This window comes from Protopterus annectens, chromosome 8.part1 (genome assembly GCF_019279795.1).
Source record: "Protopterus annectens isolate FY-2018-M chromosome 8.part1, PAN1.0, whole genome shotgun sequence".
NCBI lineage: Eukaryota > Metazoa > Chordata > Ceratodontiformes > Protopteridae > Protopterus > Protopterus annectens.
In genome coordinates this window covers 149760896-149781926 of record NC_056742.1, presented here as the reverse complement: position 1 = coordinate 149781926, position 21031 = coordinate 149760896, and the positions used below count along the sequence as shown (strand labels likewise).

The 21031-nt window shown below is 36.1% G+C and overlaps 1 protein-coding gene across 1 annotated transcript in view; it reads right to left on the bottom strand.

Annotated features, from left to right (window-relative positions):
- Positions 1–21031, bottom strand: part of PKD1L2 (polycystin 1 like 2) — a 1522374-nt gene that overhangs the window by 797602 nt on the left and 703741 nt on the right. The window contains exons 23-24 of the mRNA XM_044081586.1: positions 16483–16610; positions 14726–14858 (exon numbers count right to left, since the gene is read on the bottom strand). Of these exons, the coding sequence (XP_043937521.1) occupies positions 14726–14858; positions 16483–16610 (261 nt within the window). The remainder of the gene's footprint in view (positions 1–14725; positions 14859–16482; positions 16611–21031) is intronic.

Below are 21031 nucleotides of genomic sequence, written 5' to 3'. Positions count from 1 at the left end.
TCCACCAAAAAAAAAAAAAAAAAATTTAAAACATTAAATAACTTGGGGGGCTTTGCCCCCCACACCCTCCGCTACTTAAATATACCAAATCTGAGATCGCACTACAGTGACAAAAATGGCAAAGTAATGTAAGCGACCAAGCAATTTCTTTCCCAGGGAAAGAATTTGCTTATATGCCGTTTTGCTATTTTGCCTTTTCGTGCTTTCAAGTTTGATCAAGACACATTCGAAAGAATGCATCTTCGATTATTTAATAGGAACCCCAACTTTATAATTCTCACCCCAAGATCTTATGACCTCAGAGATGGGTGCCATACTCAGATTATTGGAAGGGTGGACTCTTTTTCCTCTTTCATTGTAAAGAGTGTATGGGGCTGTATAGTTTCTGTGGGATTTTCTTAATTTATTAGCTGCTGAAAGTACTCCTTTCATCTGGCTTTGATACCCTATAAATGGTGGACAGGTTTTTGCTGGTATCCCTGTCCTTGCCTTACAAATTAATAGCATTTCTTTGTCCCATCTACTGAGTCACATTCCAGAAGATGGTAGTTTGCCCTGTGATGCCTTATTCTTTACTTTTGTGACTGTTTGTTAACCAGAATTCCTTCTTAGCAATGCCTGTATTTTCTGCTGCTTTTTATGCACTCCGTCTTTTGTATGCTAGCTTCCTGGACTTCTACATTCTACCACCAGCTTTCCTTGTGTACCTTATTTCCATACCTGCCTCATCCACATATCTGTTCTATGATGTGCTGAAATGTTTAGCAGGGAAATTTATGGGTTTGAAGTGGTGTATGTTTGCTTTTTTTTTGCATTTTAATAATTTCTAAAGTATGTGTAGTGTGTGTACCCATTGTGAAAATCATTGCCCTTCACTTATCTATGGCTTGAGAACATTTGATCACCTTAGATGTTAAGTACTACTGCACAATGATCACTCATTTAACCTGTTAAACTGCTCTGCAGGAAGATGGTAGTGCTAAGACATTTATGGATGACGTTGTAAAGCACAATGATCACTCATTTAACCTTTTAAACTGCTCTGCAGGAAGATGGTAGTGCTAAGACATTTATGGATGACGTTGTAAAGCACACATCCATACTCATTCACCCACCATTGTCGTTTATTCAGGACTGATATACACATCGATGCACCTGGTTTTCCTCAAGTGCAATCCTGAGTCGTACATTCTGCTTAAATTATCACACATTTATTGATGAAACTGTCATGAGTATGCTCTGTTTAACACCAGCACTGTCTTAAATGTTCACTTTTCTTGTTTTTCTGTGTGTTCCACTATTTTGCTTAAAATCTGCCTGGGAAAGGAGCTGCATCTTCCCACATGCAGGCTGGTTCTGTCGTGGCAACTCATCTTGCCATGGTCTAAATCCCGGATTATATTTTTAGTACATTCTACCCTGTTGTGCCTGAATAGGACTTGATACCCCCTTCTGCATGGATTTCATAGTCCTCTCAACTTTAATATTCTTTCATATCTATATTTTGGCATGTACAATACTTAACAAAAAATAAATCAGACATTCCCATTAAGAAGTTTCTTTTGGCAGAATCTAAGGTTTGTTTACACTACAGGACACATTGCTATATTTCTGTGTGTAGGATAAATTTATTTTGTTGGTATCACATTATTCACTATACATTCATCAGTCGCAGAACATCCTGTACCCGTGCCTCTTGATTTACTGATTCTGAGAAAAACTAAATAACATCCTTGTCACAGTATAGCTGTGTGTGATGACATATGTGAGTGACTAGATGTAAAATTATTAGCAATCCAGAAGTTTCAATTTCAAGACAATATGTGGCTGTTACAGGTATTAGAAATAAAGTTTCCTAGAGCAGAACATCTTGATAGCACCACTAACTTTCTCCTGTCAGGAAAAAAATACTAGAAGATGTCCTTTTCTGATCATTATTCTGTGGGATGGGATTCCAAGCACCCAACCTTTATTATATTTGATCATTATTTTTGTTTGTGGAAGCTGCTGGTTAAACAATTTGTTTTTTAGCATTGTATAACTCTTTTTCTACTTTCACCCATTTTTTAGAATAATTAATGTGTACTTCTATCAAGCTGTATTTTTATTATTACTATTTTTTTTAGAAATGTATGCATTTTAGATTTAGAACCAAACAAGACTTTGTTAATAGAGAGGCAGAAGCAGAGAGAGAATTCAGGGAAGCAGTTAATTTTATTTTTATAAAAGAAAATTGTATTTTAGTTTTTCACAAGTTCAAAGTTTGATAAAAGCTCAAATATTAATATCAATAAAACACTATTGTTCTGTTTATTTTGTGTTTAATATTTTGTCTGTTCTTCAGTTTGCATTTAAAAGTTGGAATCCCACAATTCAATTGGAGTGGGCTGGGGTTACATAATTATGCATGCAAATCTTATGTTAATCAGCGTACAGATTTGTACCTATTTTTCATGGCCTTTGTCCAGATTTCTGATGTTTCCAGGTTGAGAGGTATGAATTCCCATTCCAGTTGATGGATTGCTGACCCTGCAGTGCAATATGTGTGTGTGTGGGGGGGGGGGGGCACTCCTGAATGTGTCATCCTTTGGAGGAGATGTTAAACTGAGGTTTTATTTGCTAGAGTTGGTGATGGATCAGATGGATGTAAAATTTCCCATGGCACCCATCAAAAAGAGAAGGGGTCCTTTATTTATATAAAAAATAACTATTGTTTATAAAATGCTTACATATTTACAAAATTTTACATATGTACAGATATATAAATATTCAAATCTGTTTGCACATATTCATAATTTCCTTTACAATCATAATTAATTTTCATCCATATTAGACCAACACTCTTTTTTTCCATACCCACCATCTTATTTTACATAATATTGTTGCTAAAATCCATTTACCATTAAACATAATTTAAATTATTTTTTCATTCCATATAACATAAATTAGCTTTATATCTCGTCTTTTAACATATTCTTTACTTCTGTTCTTATAATATCCATATTTAATCATATTCATGTTTACTTTGTTCACTTCTTTTATATCTTCAAAAAATCTTCTTTACATAGTTTTTCCCATAACTTTTTACTCTTTTACATTTCGAAAACACATGTTCCATAGTTTCTTCTACTGGCAATGTAAACGTATTCCATCACTTTTATTTTTATATGGCATATTTCCTTTTACTGGCAATGTATCTAATATTAGTCTCCACAAACAATCTTGACATTCTTCTTTCTGATTACACCGTTTGCTTATTTTTATAGCTTTAATTGTTCATCTGTTAGATTTTCTCATGGCTTTACATAGTAATGTTTTATCATTACTATCTTATGCCGTTCTTTTCTATCTTCTTGTATATCATCAATTTTTATTTTCCACCAAAATATTTTTCTTGGTAACATATTATTTCTTCATTAATACATTCTTTTTCTCTTTTACTATTTTATGCCACACCTCAAAATTTATCATACTTATTTTTAGAGTTTTACTACTAATTTCTCATCTTTTTCATTTAAGAGTTTCCACACATTTAATGAAGCAGCATATACCACTAATAATAATTAACCCTAAACTCATTTTTCTTTATTTACATACAAAATTCCTCTTTTTGCTTGGTTTAATCTAGAATCTTAAATGAATGAAAAAAATATCTGCAATAATTCCTTTTCAAATATTGTTGGCAACATAAATACACTTGCTAAGTATTCTATTTATCCTATCAGTACTGAATTTATCAAATAAGCTTTTTTATGAATGATAATTTATATATTCTCCAAATTGGGTCTATATTAGAAGCTCAAAGATCCGTTTGAGCGAATCGGAAAAGAGCGACACATATTGTGCGAACTACGGAAATGGCGAACGTCCAAAACCACAAAATTCGAAATGTCAATTTGTCATGGTTGGCCCATCTATGGTATAGCTCTGTAAGGTAAGTGTGCAATAGTTACGGACCTTAGGGTTAGGGTGCGGGTTAAGGTAAGTGCATAGATAGGTAATGTATGTAAGGTTTAATGTAGGGTTAGAAGTAGGGTTTTGTTAAGTGTATGTGTGTAGATTATTTGTTTTGTTTGGGTATATCTCTGTAGGGTAAGTGTGTGATAGTTACAGACCTTAGGGTGAGGGTTAAGGTAAGTGCATAGATAGTAATGTATGTAAGGTTTAGTGTAGGGTTTGAAGCAAGGTTTGGCTAGTGTATGTATGTGGTGTATTTATTATGTTCGGGTAGGTAGTATGTAGTGGGCGGTGGGGTTGGACAACTATGACGATTCGAGATTTTAAATTTCACGGTTTAGGGGGTTAGGCATATTTGCAGTTTGGGTTATATGTGTCGTTGTTGTGGTATTCGCTCAAGACCCTGTTTTATTTCTTCTATTGTTTTTCCCATTGAATTCTACTTAAATCTTTATACCCAAATTTTATAACTAACATTGAAATTTCATTCATTATAAAATATATACCCACAATCTTTACTATATCATCTAAACCTTTAATTTTCTCTTTTACTTAAAGCCATCCCGTTCATATCTAGACACCCATTTGTGCAAAATATTACTTCTTTTATCCAAAATTTGTTTTGCAATTATAATAATGTCATCTGAATAGGTTAACAGAACTGGAATTCTTAACCCTTCAGGTGTAATATACCCTGCCTCCTTCATTTTGTAATTTATTTCATAAACTATCACATTCACAACTAATGCAAATAGTATACAATTCACTGGACATCCCTGTCTTACACCACTCTTCATATGTACCTCTTCTCTTAACCAGCCATTTTACAAGTATTTTTACTTATTTCTACATGCTGATATATATAATTTCCTAACTTTCTCACTTATATTATATTCTTTCATTACTGCTCATAAGATTTCATTTTCAATCGTGTCACATGTCTTATTAAGGTCTCCTGTCATGAATTTCACTTCTTCTTTTCTGTTCATAATATCATCCATAATTTCTCCAACTATCATTAATAACTCTTGATAACCCCCCCCCCACACACACATATATATATATATATATATATATATATATATATATATATATATATGCTATATTCCATAATATTTTCCATTTTAGTTTCAAATCTCTTTTATATTATTTTCATAAAGATTTTATAATACTCCCACACCTGGTTATAATATCTTGAGATTAGTCCGAACTACCAAAAAGGGTGGTGGGGTAGCAATGCTGCACAAATCTCATTTACAGGTCACTTCTTTACTAGTACAACCACCTCTAGATACTAATGTGGAAATTCTTATCTCCAAGCTCCAGCTCAATACTACTAAATCTATATACATAATATGCTCCTACCTACCCCCAGGCAATAACATCGGCATCTTAGAAAGTATCCTCTGCTGGTTTTCTACATCCTTCCCAAAGGAAACCATTGTACTCGGTGACTTTAATATAGACTGGAACACCTGTACCACTCATAAACCAACAGCCCTTATAAACCTCTATGGCTTCTCCTAAATTATTACCACCCCCACTAGAATCCATAAACCCAGCTGCAAAGAAAGTATATTAGACTGGATCTTAATTAACAGCCACCTTCTCTCTTACAAAGTACGTATCCTTCCTGATGATATTAGTGACCATTCACTTACCTATTTATCTAGACAAAAATCCTTTATCCCAAACCAAACTACCTTTAAAATCACCCACACCAACAAAAAAAATTTGATCCAGCAACCTTTCAAGCAGAACTTCAAGCCTGTGACTGGTTACCCTTAAGGCACCTGCCACTTGAAGCAGTATCCTATTTTAACTCCAAATTCCTACAAATTCTTGAATTCCTTGCCCCCTCATACTTTATAAGAACTAGAAGCAAAGCAGCCCCATGGCTTACTAAAGAAACCAGACAACAAATCCTACAAATAAATAAAATCTGGTCCAAATGAAGAAACACGAAAGACCCAGTTGATCAGCAATACTTTAGACAGCTAAGAAATGCCACCAAAAAATCAGTAGTTCAGGATAAAAAAAACTATTTCTTTAAACTCCAGAAAAAGCACCATAATCAACCCCAAACCTTCTGGTCAGGCATAAATAAACTTTTTCATCCAGGCCACTCCAAAACACCAACCCCATCTGGTCTCTCTCTAAACTCTCCAAACCAGATTGCTGATGCTTTCAATACCTTTTTTACTGAAACTGTCCAATCTCTAGCTAACACCTTACCACCTGTTAACTCTACCCTCTCATCCTCCCTAACAACCTTACCATCTACCTTTCACTTAAAACCTATTCCTACTTCCCTCATCTATACTCTGCTTTATAAACTTAAACCTTGTACTCCCTCAGCTAATCTCCTACTGCCTGAATACCTTCAAACTGCTGCAAAGGTTCTTGCCTATCCCATTTCTATCCTAATCAATAGAACCATAACTGAAGGCTCCATTCCTTCACTCTGGAAAATCTCTCACATAATCCCACTTAACAAAGGTGGTAACTCAACTGAACTCTCTAACTTTCGGCCTATAGCCCTACTATCACCACTAGCCAAAATCATGGAAAAATGCGTCCATCAACAATTTCTTGACCACATTCTCCAAAATAACCTTCTAGCTGACTGTCAACATGGTTTTAGACCATTCCACAGTACCACCACTGCTCTCCTATCCTTTACAGACTGCATTAATAAACATCGCAACAATAACATGCCCTCCTCTGCTCTGTTCATTGACCTATCTAAAGCTTTTGATATGGTTAACCATCAAATACTTCTCAACATACTCAATTCATTCTCACTTGACAGACAGACATTACAATGGTTCAAGTCCTACTTGCACAATAGACAGCAGGCTGTCCTTTGGGATAATAACCTATCCAAATATTTCCCTATTACCCTCGTTGTCCCTCAAGGGTCTATCCTGGGACCTCTACTCTTCTCCATATTCATTAACAATCTTTCTACAAATTTACCTCTACCTACCTGCATACAATATGCAGATGACTCCACTTTGATTTGTAAAGCATCCACTTCATCTAAACTCCAGTCCATCACCCAAAAAGTATTTAACCTAGTAGAAAACTGGTTCCAACAACGTCACCTACTCCTAAATGCCAAAAAAAAAAAACTATTACTATTTATTCCAACTATTAAATCCCCCCCAATAGATTTCTCTATTACATCCATCGATGGTACAATCATAGCTCCTGACCCAACTACCAAACTCTTAGGTGTAATGATTGACCACAACCTCAACTTTGACTCACATATTAATGTCACTATTAAAACAGTAAACAGAAAACTTGGATCCTTGTATAGGATAAAACCTTTTCTCACCCCAGAAGCCAGATCTACTATTGCCCAGACCCATCTGATCTCCACCCTCCTCTATGCCTCACCCATTTATACTAATCTTTCCAAAAGCCACCTAAACAAATTGACCATTCTTATAACAATATTGTCAGGTTTGCTACTGGGTCCCCATTTAGAACTCATCACTGTCTAAATCTCAAACTTCTAAGATGGCTAGAACTAAATAACCAGCTAGAATTTCAACAACTCTCCATTACCCATAAGATTCTGTACCAGCCTAGAAATATTCCTATTATCAGTAGCCTCATCTCCCCCTACACAAATGTTACTACCCTTCGCTCAGCAAATAAACTACTGGTTACCATCCAGAAATCCCACAACAAGGCAGGTGATTCTCTTCTCTCTAATTCACTGGGGAAGATTTGGAACAAGCTTCTCATTAAACTTGCATCTCTCTCATCATTACCACTCTTTAAAAAGCAACTAAAAATTCAACTAAAAACACAATGGCTATGTCCATGTACTAACCCTGACTGACACCACGCCCCCAGTATAACATTATTCTATAACTCTCCTCCAATAACCCACTTTGCAGAATTAGTAAATTCATCCCTCACTCCCTTCTTAGTATCTTATTCCCAAGGAACTATCACTGAGTATGCTCTTTACAACATTCTTTCTGCAGTGAGCACTTCTTCCATCTTGTATATAGACCAACTATTTCTTTCACTATGACTGTAATTACTTCTTTATGTACATATATTTAATAATTTTATTATTTTTCATTGTTATATTTTGGGTCTACCTGACAACGCCGGAAGCTGACAATGCCGACGATGAGAACACCGACACCAGAAGATCGAAAAGTGAGATGACTGACGGATGAAAACCCGACGCTGAGAACACCAACATGTGAAAAGGCTGTGTAAGTATGCAGTAGTGACGGACGTTAGGGTTAGGGTGCGAGTAAGGTAAGTGTGCGATATTGATGGACTCTAGGGATAGGGGTGGGTTAAGTGAGTTAGGGTTAGGGTGCGGGTTAGGTGAGTGTGCGATAGTGACAGTCTTTAGGGTTAGGGGTGGGTTAAGTGAGTTAGGGTTAGGGCGCAGGTTAGGTGAGTGTGCGATAGTGACAGTCTTTAGGGTTAGGGGCGGGTTAAGTGAGTTAGGGTTAGGGCGCGGGTTAGGTGAGTGTGTGATAGTGACAGTCTTTAGGGTTGGGGCGGGTTAAGTGAGTTAGGGTTAGGGCGTGGTTTAGGTGAGTGTGCGATAGTGACGGACCTTAGGGTTAGGGTTTGGGTTAAGGTTGTAGATAGTTGTGTATGTAAGGTTTAGTGTGGGTTTGTAAGGATTTTGGTGTGCTTGTGTTGTGTGTGTGTGCTTTTTGGACAGGGGATTTGTTTTGTTTGTTGATTGTCGGGACTGTGGTGTGTCGGGCATGTGAGGTTTCGTGTTTGTGAACTTTCGGTTATGTGGTGTCGGTGATTTCGTTGTCAGTGTTGTAGTGCGTCGGTGTTGTCAGGTAGATCCTATATTTTTTATAACCTATATACATCAATGTAAAGGTACATTCCTACCCAATATACTTATCGTGAATATCAATCACTTTCCCATGGTAATAGTACTTTATTTTGCCTTGTTAAACTCAGTAGTCACAGTCTGTATAATTTAGTTCTGTATAATTAAAGTTGTTGAAGAAAATCTATATGTATATGTATTTAGATATTTTTTGGACTTTTGTTCTGTCTTGATTTATTTAGTTTAAAGTGGAGCTTATCTCCCTGGGCCTCTACTGAAAATGGACATGTATCCAGTTAGACTAGCCCAGTCAACAAATGTAAAATAAAATAAAAACTAAAAAAATAAATTAAAAAAAAATTATAATCATTATTATTCAGTACTATTGGTCTCCAGTTTTTTAATCTTCTATCATCCTTCCTCCATATGAATTTAAGTATTCCACTACATAATTCTTTGTACATTAAACCTTCATTTAACCATTCATTCAAAATCTTTAAAAATATTTGTTTACCATTCCTTTAAATTTTTATATTTTCATACCCTATTCCATCTGGTCCTGTAGCCAAATCAATATTTACTTGACCTAATACTTTATCTAGCTCATTTAAAGAAATCTCCTTTTCCAAGTCTTTATTCTTTTTTTTCTGTTAACTTTTTTATGTTCCATGTTTTTTTTCACTAACTTATTTTTTAAAACATTTCTTGTACATATTGTACTACACTATTCATAATCTCTTGCTGAGTTTATTATATTTCTCCTCTTACATTTTTATTTCTGTCATCACATTATGATGTTCCTTTGCTAATCTGCTTAAGTAATTTGATAATTCTTATCTTTTTTTGTAAAAAAATATCTTTGCTTATATATAACAATTCTTGTATTTTTTTTTTTTTAATTCTTTCATGTATTTTTTTTTTTGGCAATTCAAGCATAATCAGGATGAATGGATGAGAAACCACAAATTCATTCCTGGTTTAAAATGTACGTCTCTTTGTGTAATGACTTCTGGAAAGTTGGTATCATAGCCCATTATGACTAGTGGATATTGATACTCATTGCTAGATTTTACTAATAGATATAAAAGGTACAGATGTAGTGTGGCTGGCTGACATACTTAACAAAAAACAGGTAGAGTAGATTCTTACTACATCCATTCAGTATAAAAATGGGGGTGGGTGCAAGACAGTGGCACTGATATAGAGACTCAGTCAAAACCCTGGAGAAGGAAGTTGGTATACATGTTATAACAGGGGCTAGACTTTTGTTGTGGCTAGTCATTAACAAGGTTACTGTCTTTTATTAGAAACCTCTACTATGGATAGAAATAAAGACAATAAATTATGCATCAGTTACTAATCCTAAAGCTTTCCATGGCACTAATAATGAAGTTATTCCATAGTCACATATTTGGAGGTTATCTGACATACACAATACAAGAAAAGAGTACTAGTCAGAATTTACTAGCCAAGCAGTTTAACAGACAGAACACTTCTGTATATCTTGTGAAAAATGCTTGAAAACTGCACCAAATCCTGTATAGAAAAGGTCCCTTTATCCCAGTATCTATCATAGAGGTACCATTTGAATGTATTGCTATGGATGTAATTAAAACAAAATAGAAAATCTCTACCTCATCCTGGATCTCATTAGCTCCATTGCCTAATAAAGAAGTTCCATTTAGGCACATTGATTTTTACTTCAAAGTTGCATTTCAGTTCACTTTCAGTTCCTATACTGATAACTCTTTCATGTGTACGCTTTTGCTGCTGTATCCCTTGGACAGGTTTCTAATAACAGATAGGATCCTTCGTACTACCTAGCCACAACTAAAGGCTAGCTCCCTGTTATAACCTCTATACCAGCTCTCTTCTCAAGGGTTTTGACACTGGATCTCTATTTAAGTGCTTCTGCCTTACACCCTCCCCCATTCTTATACTAAATAAATCCATCAAGCATCTAGTCTATCTGTTTTTGTTAAGTGTATCAGCTTGCCACACTGTATCTGTATCATGTATATCTATTAGTAGCATCTGGTAATAAGTATCGATATGTTTTTCAAAATGGATTATGATGCCAACTTTAAAGAAATCATTACACAAATATAATGCTAAGGCTATTTGAAGATAATTGGTACTGTTATTTTCCAGAGTGCATATCCCTAATACTTACTGATTAAGGTAATAACTTTATGTCAAAGGTACCGCATCAATTATGGCATTGTTTTAAAGTCAAACAATTTAAGATATCTGTTTATATCCACTGACTGACAGAGTAGTACAGAGGTTTAATAAAACACTGAAATGCATGCTAAGGAAATTATTCACCCAAATGGTATACCCTGCTTCTATCTGCAGTAAAAGAGGTGCCACATGCTTCAATTGGGTTTATACCACATGAACTTTTGTACATCAGGCATTTGATAAGACTACTTGACATCAAAGAATCTTGATAAAAGAAAATACACTATTTAAAATGTAATAGAATACTATGTTAGTTAACAAGATAAGATTCACTCTGCTAATGTCTATAAAAAAGGGATCACATGCAGACAGCCTAGGAAATGCAGCAATGGGTTTGTAATAAGACTGCTAGACTTACAGAATTTAATACTGAAGATCGTGAATTAGTGCTAGTGTTGTACATAGAAATGAAATTCCTGGCCAAGTGGTAGAGGGCATTTGGAATGACTGAAAGAATAAACGCAGTGAACTACAAGTTTAGACAATCAGGAAGGAGAAAGACTAAGCAAATCCATCACTTAAATGTAGTGAAGCCATGGAAAGAAGGAGAAAATTCAGCAGTGAACTTGCAAGCTGAATTTCCTACAGGAAAGACCAGGCATCTCTAGATGAAGTTCAGGTCAGAGTCCTCGACAAAAGCAGGAAGTGAGATAATTTTTATTAAGAAATAACAGAATGTTCTCAGAAGTACTTTGGAGAACTAAAGTAATAGAAGAGAGTATAAATACAAAACACAGAAGATAAAAGAAAAACCTTACAGACTATCAGAGTCAGAAAAACAACTAGTTAAAAAAGGTCGACAAACACTCAAACTAGGAATGACAGAAGAGTCACTGTGTGATTGCAGCGGCCTGCTACTGCTAGTTCCTGAGCCTGAGAAGAGTCAGATTCTCTAATGACTTTAGGAAACTGAATTCAAAGTTTGACAGCCATCCTCTTTTCAGAATTGGCGAAGTGGTAGTGAATGTAGGAAAGGGCAGATACTTAACAGAACTGGACTTGACAATGGGATACTGGCAGATCCCACGTACCCCTATGCCAAAGCAAATGCAGCCTTTATAATCCTTCATGTCTGTTTCAGTACAAAGCATTACTAAGTGGTCTGCATGCAGTCCCAAACATTCTTCAGAGGCTGACAGATGAAATACTGAAGCTTCACTAATGATATACTGCTGCACATTTTGGATGATGAGGTCATTCAGATAACTTTGAGTCTGATTTATCAAAAGTGCAGGCTATACTTGAATCTAAAGACAGGCAGGCTTAACCATATGGAGGTTAAGAACAGTAAATTAGGTTCAGAGGAAGCCATGTGTCTTGTATAGCTATTAGAAAGAGGGATGGTAAGACCACAAGTAAATAAAAAATAGAGGCCATTAAAAGTGACCTACGTCTTTCATTAAAAGACAAGTGAAGGCTCTTATTGTATGAAGTGGGTACTAAAGGAAATTTGTAGCAAATTTTGTTACTATTGCTTGTCATTTGACAGGTCTCACAACAGTGAAAGCTATTATAAAAATTGTATTGTCTCTTTGGGAGAATACAGCATTTAGTGAACTAAAAAAAAGATTATATGTTCTGCAACTATGTTAGTAACTCCTGAATTTATCCTACATACCAACGCATCTATGGTAGGTTTCTGGGCAGTACTATTTTAAGACATTAAAGGTGAGGAGCCCACTTTATGTACTGTAAGCAGGAAGTTGAGTAATGCAGGAGAAATGTACTCAGACAGTTAAATATGTATGTATCAGTAAAGTAGGCCCCCTGTGCCCTGTTAATTGGGTACTATAATTTGGTAAAGGATCATTCTTCAGTGCAATGGTTAAGTAGGCAAATGGAAAGCAATATGAAGTTGCATTGGTGGCAAATATCCTTCCACTGTTTTGATATACATTGACCCATGGGCCCAGCCAATCCAACAGAACTGTGATGGGTTATGAAGTGCCTAAAAGCCATCATTAGGAGTCCAAAATCTGTGTGTTTGCATTGAGAGGGGAAGAAGTAGCAAATTGTTTCTGCTACAGATAATATACTTTTAAGAGGGTTGCTGTTCGAAGTGTGGGAAAAGTATCACAATATGTTGTCTGATATATACTGTATTAGTCAGCTTAACAAGGCACAAAAAGGGAGCAACATTGTGGGCTAGAATTGCAGAGTTTGTTTCTCAACTAGAGGTTTAGAGTGGGCAAGGTGAAGCTTGTGGGATTGTAGCTGATAGAAACATCTGGTGTTAAAGTTGCAATTAAGGCCTAGTTGAGGCACTTTTTCTTTAAGACAACCTATAACTGGAAAGGCTGCGACAGACTGTAATACTTTTTTGATGGAAAGATGAACAAAGGTATGATTTTATTTTTGTTTAAAAGTATTTGATATGAATGGCATATTTTGTAACTATACACAAATAAGGCAAGAACCCATGAATAAACAAAAAAGAAGAGTGGTTTACAGTGAGGCTATTGCTTAGTATGAAACAATGCCATACATCATCCAAATAAGGATAACAAAGGCTGCCAAGTGGGATAGATATTAATTTTCATTTTCATGTTACTTTATGAAAAATAAACATGCTTTATGGAAGTCTTACCTCCAGTGTCTCATTGGATGTTACAAAGAAGAACAGATCTACAGTGCAGAGGGACGCAGTATTGACTACAGCCTAGCTGACTTGGTTCAGTTAATGTCAGATGTATACTACATAAAAGAAAGTGGGGTATGGCGATACAAACCTTATTGTAGCTAGCACAGCATGTATCCTGAAGTGTTCCCCCATTCATGGGCTTAGAGGAGCGGGCATTGCACCATGCCTGCTAGTCAACAGAAGGAAGACTTATGAGCAGACGAAAAAGCTGACTCCTTACAAACTGAGTGCTCTCACTCTTTGAACACTCACTTCCATACCCTTAAGTGCAAGAAAACGTGAGTAATGAATGGGACAGACTGGATAGTAGCTCAATGGTCTTGGGGACACTGGGGAGAAATAGCAAATAAATAAATACATAAATAAGTGGCAGAAACATAGCTTCACTGTAAACCACTCTTCTTTTTATTTACTTGTGACTTCTTGCCTTATTTGTGTCTAGTTACAAAATATGCTACTCATATCAAACACGTCTAGCAGTATGTTATAACCTTCTTGAGTAAATAAACTGACATCACATCATAAAAAAACTTTTATTTAAATGAAAAAATATTAAATTCAATAACAAGGTTGAGAGCTCTGTACTATGAAATGAAATTGAAGATACTCTTGGAATGGTAATTTTTACCACTTTTATTAATTTATTTTGGCATGCATTGTAATGCAAATTCTCCATTTAGGACTTGGAGCCTACAGAAAGTGTTATGGCACAGGTATATGAAAGCTAATAAGCTGAAGCTATTTTGTGGAATTTTAAGCATATTGTTCATTTGCAGACCATCCTCTGATTTGCTGAATGATGTAGAAAGGATGTTAGAACCTGTTTACTGATGAATGGGTAGTTTTTTGATGTGCAGTGCATGCTAATACTACAGCAAACTTTATTTATATAGAAAGTAAAATCATGTTAAAAGGTATTACAGCTGCTAGAAATCAATGTACTAGTACTTAAAAATAGCCACAATATGCTTTTTACAACTGGTGAAGGTAACCTTTTCTAAGAAAATATGATATAACTAAAAAATAAGCATTGTCTGCCTACTTACCCGTACATCAACTGTTTCATTCTCTTCTACACCATATAACAAGTTACTGGAAGAAAGTGAAGGCAACGTGAAGCTGGCTGACATAGAGTGTGTAACATTAATGGGACTTTTGTCAATCTGGTCCCTCTCTAACCTGTTGAAGAAAAATCAGTTGAGATTTAGGCCATAATAATATCACTGTGCCTGTTTTAGTATGAAGCAATGTCATACATCATTCAAGTAAGCATTAGCATTAATTTTTACTTGCATCACCAATAAAACAGGAATTAAGGACAGATTAAAGTGGCTAGAAATGTATACTCAATTACTAAATTTCCACTAAATTAACAGGAGGCATTTCAAATCTCTATAAAATTTTTTGCATCATGTGAGCTTTCTTTGTGGGCCAGGCAAGCCATAGATTAGGGATTATCCTCAGCACAACCTGGCTGTAAGAAGTGTAAAACAAAACGCATAGCTATTTACATCCACATGACCTGGATAAACTGTTTAAGATTTATAGATGGAACCTTTCTGTCTTACTGTCTATAATGGCTTTACCATGATACTAATAGATCTCTAATCAAACTGCTTATTTAGTAAAATAAATGTATCCTCACACATGAATCTGCCCTCAGCGTACCACATTTATTTTAATATATTTTCTGTAGTGTTGTGTAGGTAACTTACTTAGAATAATTATTACATTTTGAACATTAGTTAAATGTTTTTATGGAAATGTGTCTTTAAGGGCCATCTGCAGTTAATACAGCAATTTCAGAATTAGGAAAGGAATAGTCACTTTGCACTCAACTAGATTATTCAGTATTAAAGACATCATCTCTTTTTGGCATGATCAGGGTTCTAACAAAATCAATACTTTTAATATCTGTAGATTACCATTGTCACTACTGTTAGGGACAGAACACAGTGCCCTTTTTCTACATTTAAGAGTCAGTTAGAAAACATTCACAGAATGAAACCGCACATCATTTTTGATCCATAACTGACCTCTTCAGTCATGATCCACCATTACACTCACCATACCTGTCTTTTTTAAAATATTGGTTCTGAAGCGGCATCATTGATTCATTAACATATGTTGAAAGAATCACACCTTTCAAGTCTGACTGACTTTGAAAGCACAAAGAATTGAACTTACAGTTATTGCACACATTTATCTGGGGCTATATGTCATCCAGTACCATTCATGAAGAGATGCCAGAAGAATGAGAAATGCTGAATATGTGTGTGTTGCATGATGACTAATGAGACAATCACTCTCTTACATAATTCCCATAACTCAAGGATAAGTACTGGTAACCTAGGAGGAGGAGATATTTACAGGAACAATTTTGCATACTACAAAAAATAAACATGCACAAAAGCATTATAGATTACATGGACCTTTAAAAGTCCAGAATCTTTGTATTAGGATACAAAAATTGACATCAAGCATTATTTACAATGCCATCTGCATGCTTACTACACTTACACCATTGTTTCCTCTTTACCCTAATGTTTAACTATGATAAGTACATTTCATGCTTTTATTGTCTAGTATCACCCTGGTCTGTAAAGCAGATACATCAACTTCAGAGCAATGCTATATTACATTTCAACATACCTCTGCTGTTGCTAACAATTTTAAAGTTTTTCTTTCACTTTTTTTTATAATCATAATTTATTTATGACTGATTCTCCAATCAACCCGTAATATTTCTGAGTGAGTGATGTGGAAGCCAGGTATATGAATTGTTTAAACATTATACCCTTACCTGTTTACATACATTGTGAGAGATGGTGCATTAAGTATGGTAGGTTCTCCTCCCGATTCCTTCTCTAACAGGAATACACTCTGCAGGTTTGTAACTGTACTCATTAAATTATCAGTGAACAGCACTTGCTGAAAAAAATAAAATAAAAGAGACTTTCATTTTCAACAAGAAAAAATACCAATGTTTTAATCATATAATAAAGTAGACTTGTTAAGTGTTATCAAGTTTTTTTCATAAGTATTTTCTCCCAATGACTGCCATTCATTAATCATCTTCACTTTACAATTCTAGTCTCCGTGGTGCATTCACCCACCCCCGCATCATTCAGAGTACTGCATGTTGTATTAATCTGTTTCTGTGAGAGGTCCCTGCTCTCTAGTCAAGATTTATCCCTTGTCTGCTGCTATAATGATTATTACAATTTGTGTTGGTGAGAGCTGGGGGGTGGTCATGCACACAGTCAAAAAGCTGCTAACGTTATTGTCCATCTTGCTGCCCCCTACAAGCCTGATATCCATACATTCTAAGAAGGGCCTCCATGTCAGTAGATTAGACTTGCTTGCTTACTTTGTGCATGTGCCAAAATGCAGCTATAGTCACAAGTACTGCTCTGTGCATGTGCCAAAATGCAGCTATAGTCACAAGTACTGCTCTGTGCATGTGCCAAAATGCAGCTATAGTCACAAGTACTGCTCTGTGCATGTGCCAAAATGCAGCTATAGTCACAAGTACTGCTCTGTGCATGTGCCAAAATGCAGCTATAGTCACAAGTACTGCTCTGTGCATGTGCCAAAATGCAGCTATAGTCACAAGTACTGCTCTGTGCATGTGCCAAAATGCAGCTATAGTCACAAGTACTGCTCTGTGCATGTGCCAAAATGCAGCTATAGTCACAAGTACTGCTTCTTCTGCCAGTGTGGACATCATGGTTCATCAGGTTGCTCCATTCTCCTACCTTCTCCATGGAGTCAGTAGAACATTAGACTAGACCACCTCCATCCTTCTGACATTGGTGAGTGGTATTTATAAAGAAGATCAGACCAAGTATAAATGCAGTTGCAAGCAACAATGAGATAGCGTCAAAGAGGCAACTGCTGCCTAGCAACCTGCTGCTTTACTTTTCTGCTTTACAGTATGTGACCTTGCTTCCCCAAAGAGAAAATATCCTGACTTTTAAAGACAGGAGGTAAAAAGAAAGATCTTATTAAATTATTCCATAAACAATATATTAGGAGAAGTTCAAGATCAAAGCACTCTGCATCAAGCATTCATTTACTTAGCATTGCTTTTATATATGTACATTGACAAGATTAAGCAGAATATACAAATTGCTTCAAATATTAATGCACTGTCAGCATATGATACCTGTGTGCATTATTGTGTGTGTGTGTATGTACATTATTGTGTGTGTGTGTGTGTGTGTGTGTGTGTGTGTGTGTGTGTGTGTGTGTGTGTGTGTGTGTGCCATGTAATGGTATTAGTGTCTGTCCTGAAGAAATTCCATGTAAGTGAACAAATAAACCTTGCTACTTAGAGTAGTGGGCTAATCTCAGTACCCTGTTTCAGCCACAGGCTAGAAAAGACAAAGCTAATCCAGCTTCAGTGGCAGATTTTAGCATGGGTGATTTGGGTGACTACCAGAGGCCCATAGCTCCAGGGGGGGACAGGCACATGGACAGCCTCCCAGTACGTGACTGCAACAAAATAATTATATTTTTAGAAGTTCTGTTAGTTCAGTAGTGTTAACTCATTTTAGCAAAGTGTTGAACATAATCACTAGTGAAACAGGTGTTAAACCAAAACACTGACAGCATGTATATTTATATTACAATGCCTAGCATTTGCACAAGCACAACTGTGCAACATATGTAGAAAGTCTGTTTAAGTGCTTTATTTATTTTAATTAAATGCATTTTTTAAATATAAAATAAATAAATACATGGCACATGACGGCTGTATTTATATAGCTGCAGCTTTCTGATTAGGGCCATCCCATAATTCACTGGAATGGCAATAAGAAAATAAATTACAGTGAATATTTAAATGAATAGTGGTGAACTCATAGTTGGAAAGAGCAGTGGTGGCTTGTGGTAGTATTAGGTAAGTATGTTTTTTTAAGTTCTGGCAGACAACTAGATATATGAACAATTATTAGAAGGCTGCAGTTAGTTAATGTTGAACTGCAAGTCATTTGTTTCTTGAATGAGGATTTCAATTGTCCCTGCATTTGCATCATATGTTTGCCCTGTCCCTTATTTTATTTTCTGGTAATGTGGCTTACAGCCAGTCCATAATGCTAATGGTAAAAGGGTCATACTTCTCGTAATGCATGTGATTAAAGTTCATGCTGCTAGTGACTAGAGTGTCATACTTTCTAGTGTTCAAAAAAAATTTATGTTGATGCTATTAACTTTTTAAATTAGCTGAAGTAATAGTTAAAAGGTGTCCTTGATTTTGATGCCTTTGTCTTCAAGCATTTTTGCTGATTTGTCCATTATTCTTGAGCAAAGAAATTAAAACGTAAGTTGAAGTCTGCCCTGCTGGCTATACAGCAGTTGTGAGGCCTGTCTGTATTATTTACATTTATATTTTGCTTGCTTGTTCAGTTCCCAAAGCCACAATTTGTTATTCTGCTTGATTGGTGCATAGCTTTCCTCTAACTAGGTCCATACAAGGATATTTCACTGAATCACAGATGTTTTCTACAACTTAATCAGAACTGAAAGTCCAGTTATATTATTCCTGCTCTGCGACACACTGTCTATTCCCCTATTAAAGATTTAAAACTAGGTGCTCTTATTTTTAAAGGGTCCCTGTCTGAGATAATGCACTCTAAAATTCTGAATGACCAGTGTGGGGATTACCTTTATAAACCCATTTTCTTATAGTCATCAAGTACTCTTTACACAGATAAATGTCTAATAGTCATACTGATACTTTGTTTTGAATAATTTGGAATTTGGTTGGCTGAGCATATTTCCAAAAAAAGTAAGGGGTGACATCTCTTACCCCTCCCCAAAGATGTGCTAACTTGCTGGCTGGAATTCTGTTTTATAAAGACTTTAGCTATTTAAATCACATTATGCTGTTGTTACCTAAAGCAATATTAGTACTTTGTTATATGAATTACCTGGTTGATGGATATATATGACTGGTGTCTTACACGATCTGGTAGGTATCTGAAAATGCTGACGACTGCATCTTTCAGTACTTTCGTTCTGTAATGTTGTCTAGCAGCTAATTGCAGACTATTGCCGTGATGTGCAGTTTTGTGTAGCTTTACTTATTTTCTGTAAATACTTGCTCTTGGTTTTCTGCAGTGCTTACTTGAAATGATTTGCGCTTTACATTATGAAGTGAGATGCTTATGGAAAATGTTTACCTGCCTAATTTCTATATTAAAGTCATTTTATTGTCTTTTCCCCAGTACCTCCTGGAAGCTGAGCATCAGTTGCCAACAGCTCCTCTCCTAATTCCTCAGGTCTATCAGACTTTTGACCCAAGTCTTGGGCTGGAGAGGAGGTTGAAGACTCTGGTGCAGCATCACACTGCTGTTTTGGAATGTGCCCTGACCCTCACACATTGTGGTAGCCTTGTTAGTTTTGCAACAGCTACCTTTGGGGGGGAGGGTGTACAAGCTTCCACGCAGTCACAGCTTCCCAGTCAAGAGGTATTCAGCTCACAGGGTGGGGCTCATCAGGCTCTTAATGCTGCTATTGCATTAATCTTAGGCACTGTCCCTCTCCCCAGGATGGGATGGATGGGATAGCAGACAATAGCTGCTGACTTCTGTCCACTAACCACCTGGTCCCTCCATCGCCCCTGCCGCTAGCTGAACATGGGGTGTCCTGAGAAGAGTACGAGCTCTAGCCTCTATGCCATGGTGCTGGTTACCATTTATTGCTTCTGAGGTGGCATTTCATCAAGTATTACGTTTAACATTGATTAAAGCACTGCTGTTATGCAACAGATATGCATTACAAAGCATACTTCAAAATGTACACTATAATAGTTAGGTATTATACAAGGTATGTAACTATGAACTGTTCCCCATGTGCAGCACAATATGCTATCTTATTTTGTTAGGGTCTATATTACATTGATAAATGCTTAAATATTCAAATCTCTAAAGGTCGACCTTTAGAAATCGAACATTTAAGTGTTTGAAAAATGTAATAAAAAAAAGGTAAACTGAAAGGGTTTTAGCAGGGGGTAAGCACCCTTGCACCCCCCACACCCCCTACTTAAATATACCAACTCTGAGATTGCACTTCAATGCGCTGCAGAGTGGAAATGGGAAATTTCCCATTCCCTACACTGTAGCGTGATCTTGGAGTTGTTATATTTAAGTAGCGGGGGGTGCAGGGGGGCTTGCCCCCCTGCTTACACCCTTTAGTTTTTTTTTTGTTTGAGCTTTATTTTTTTTTTTTTTAATTTTTAAAGATATTCGAACACTTAACTGCTCAATCTTTAAAGGTTGACCTTAAGAGATTCGAACATTTAAGCATTCGTTTATCTAATATAGACCCTTTTGTTATGTGCTTTGGAA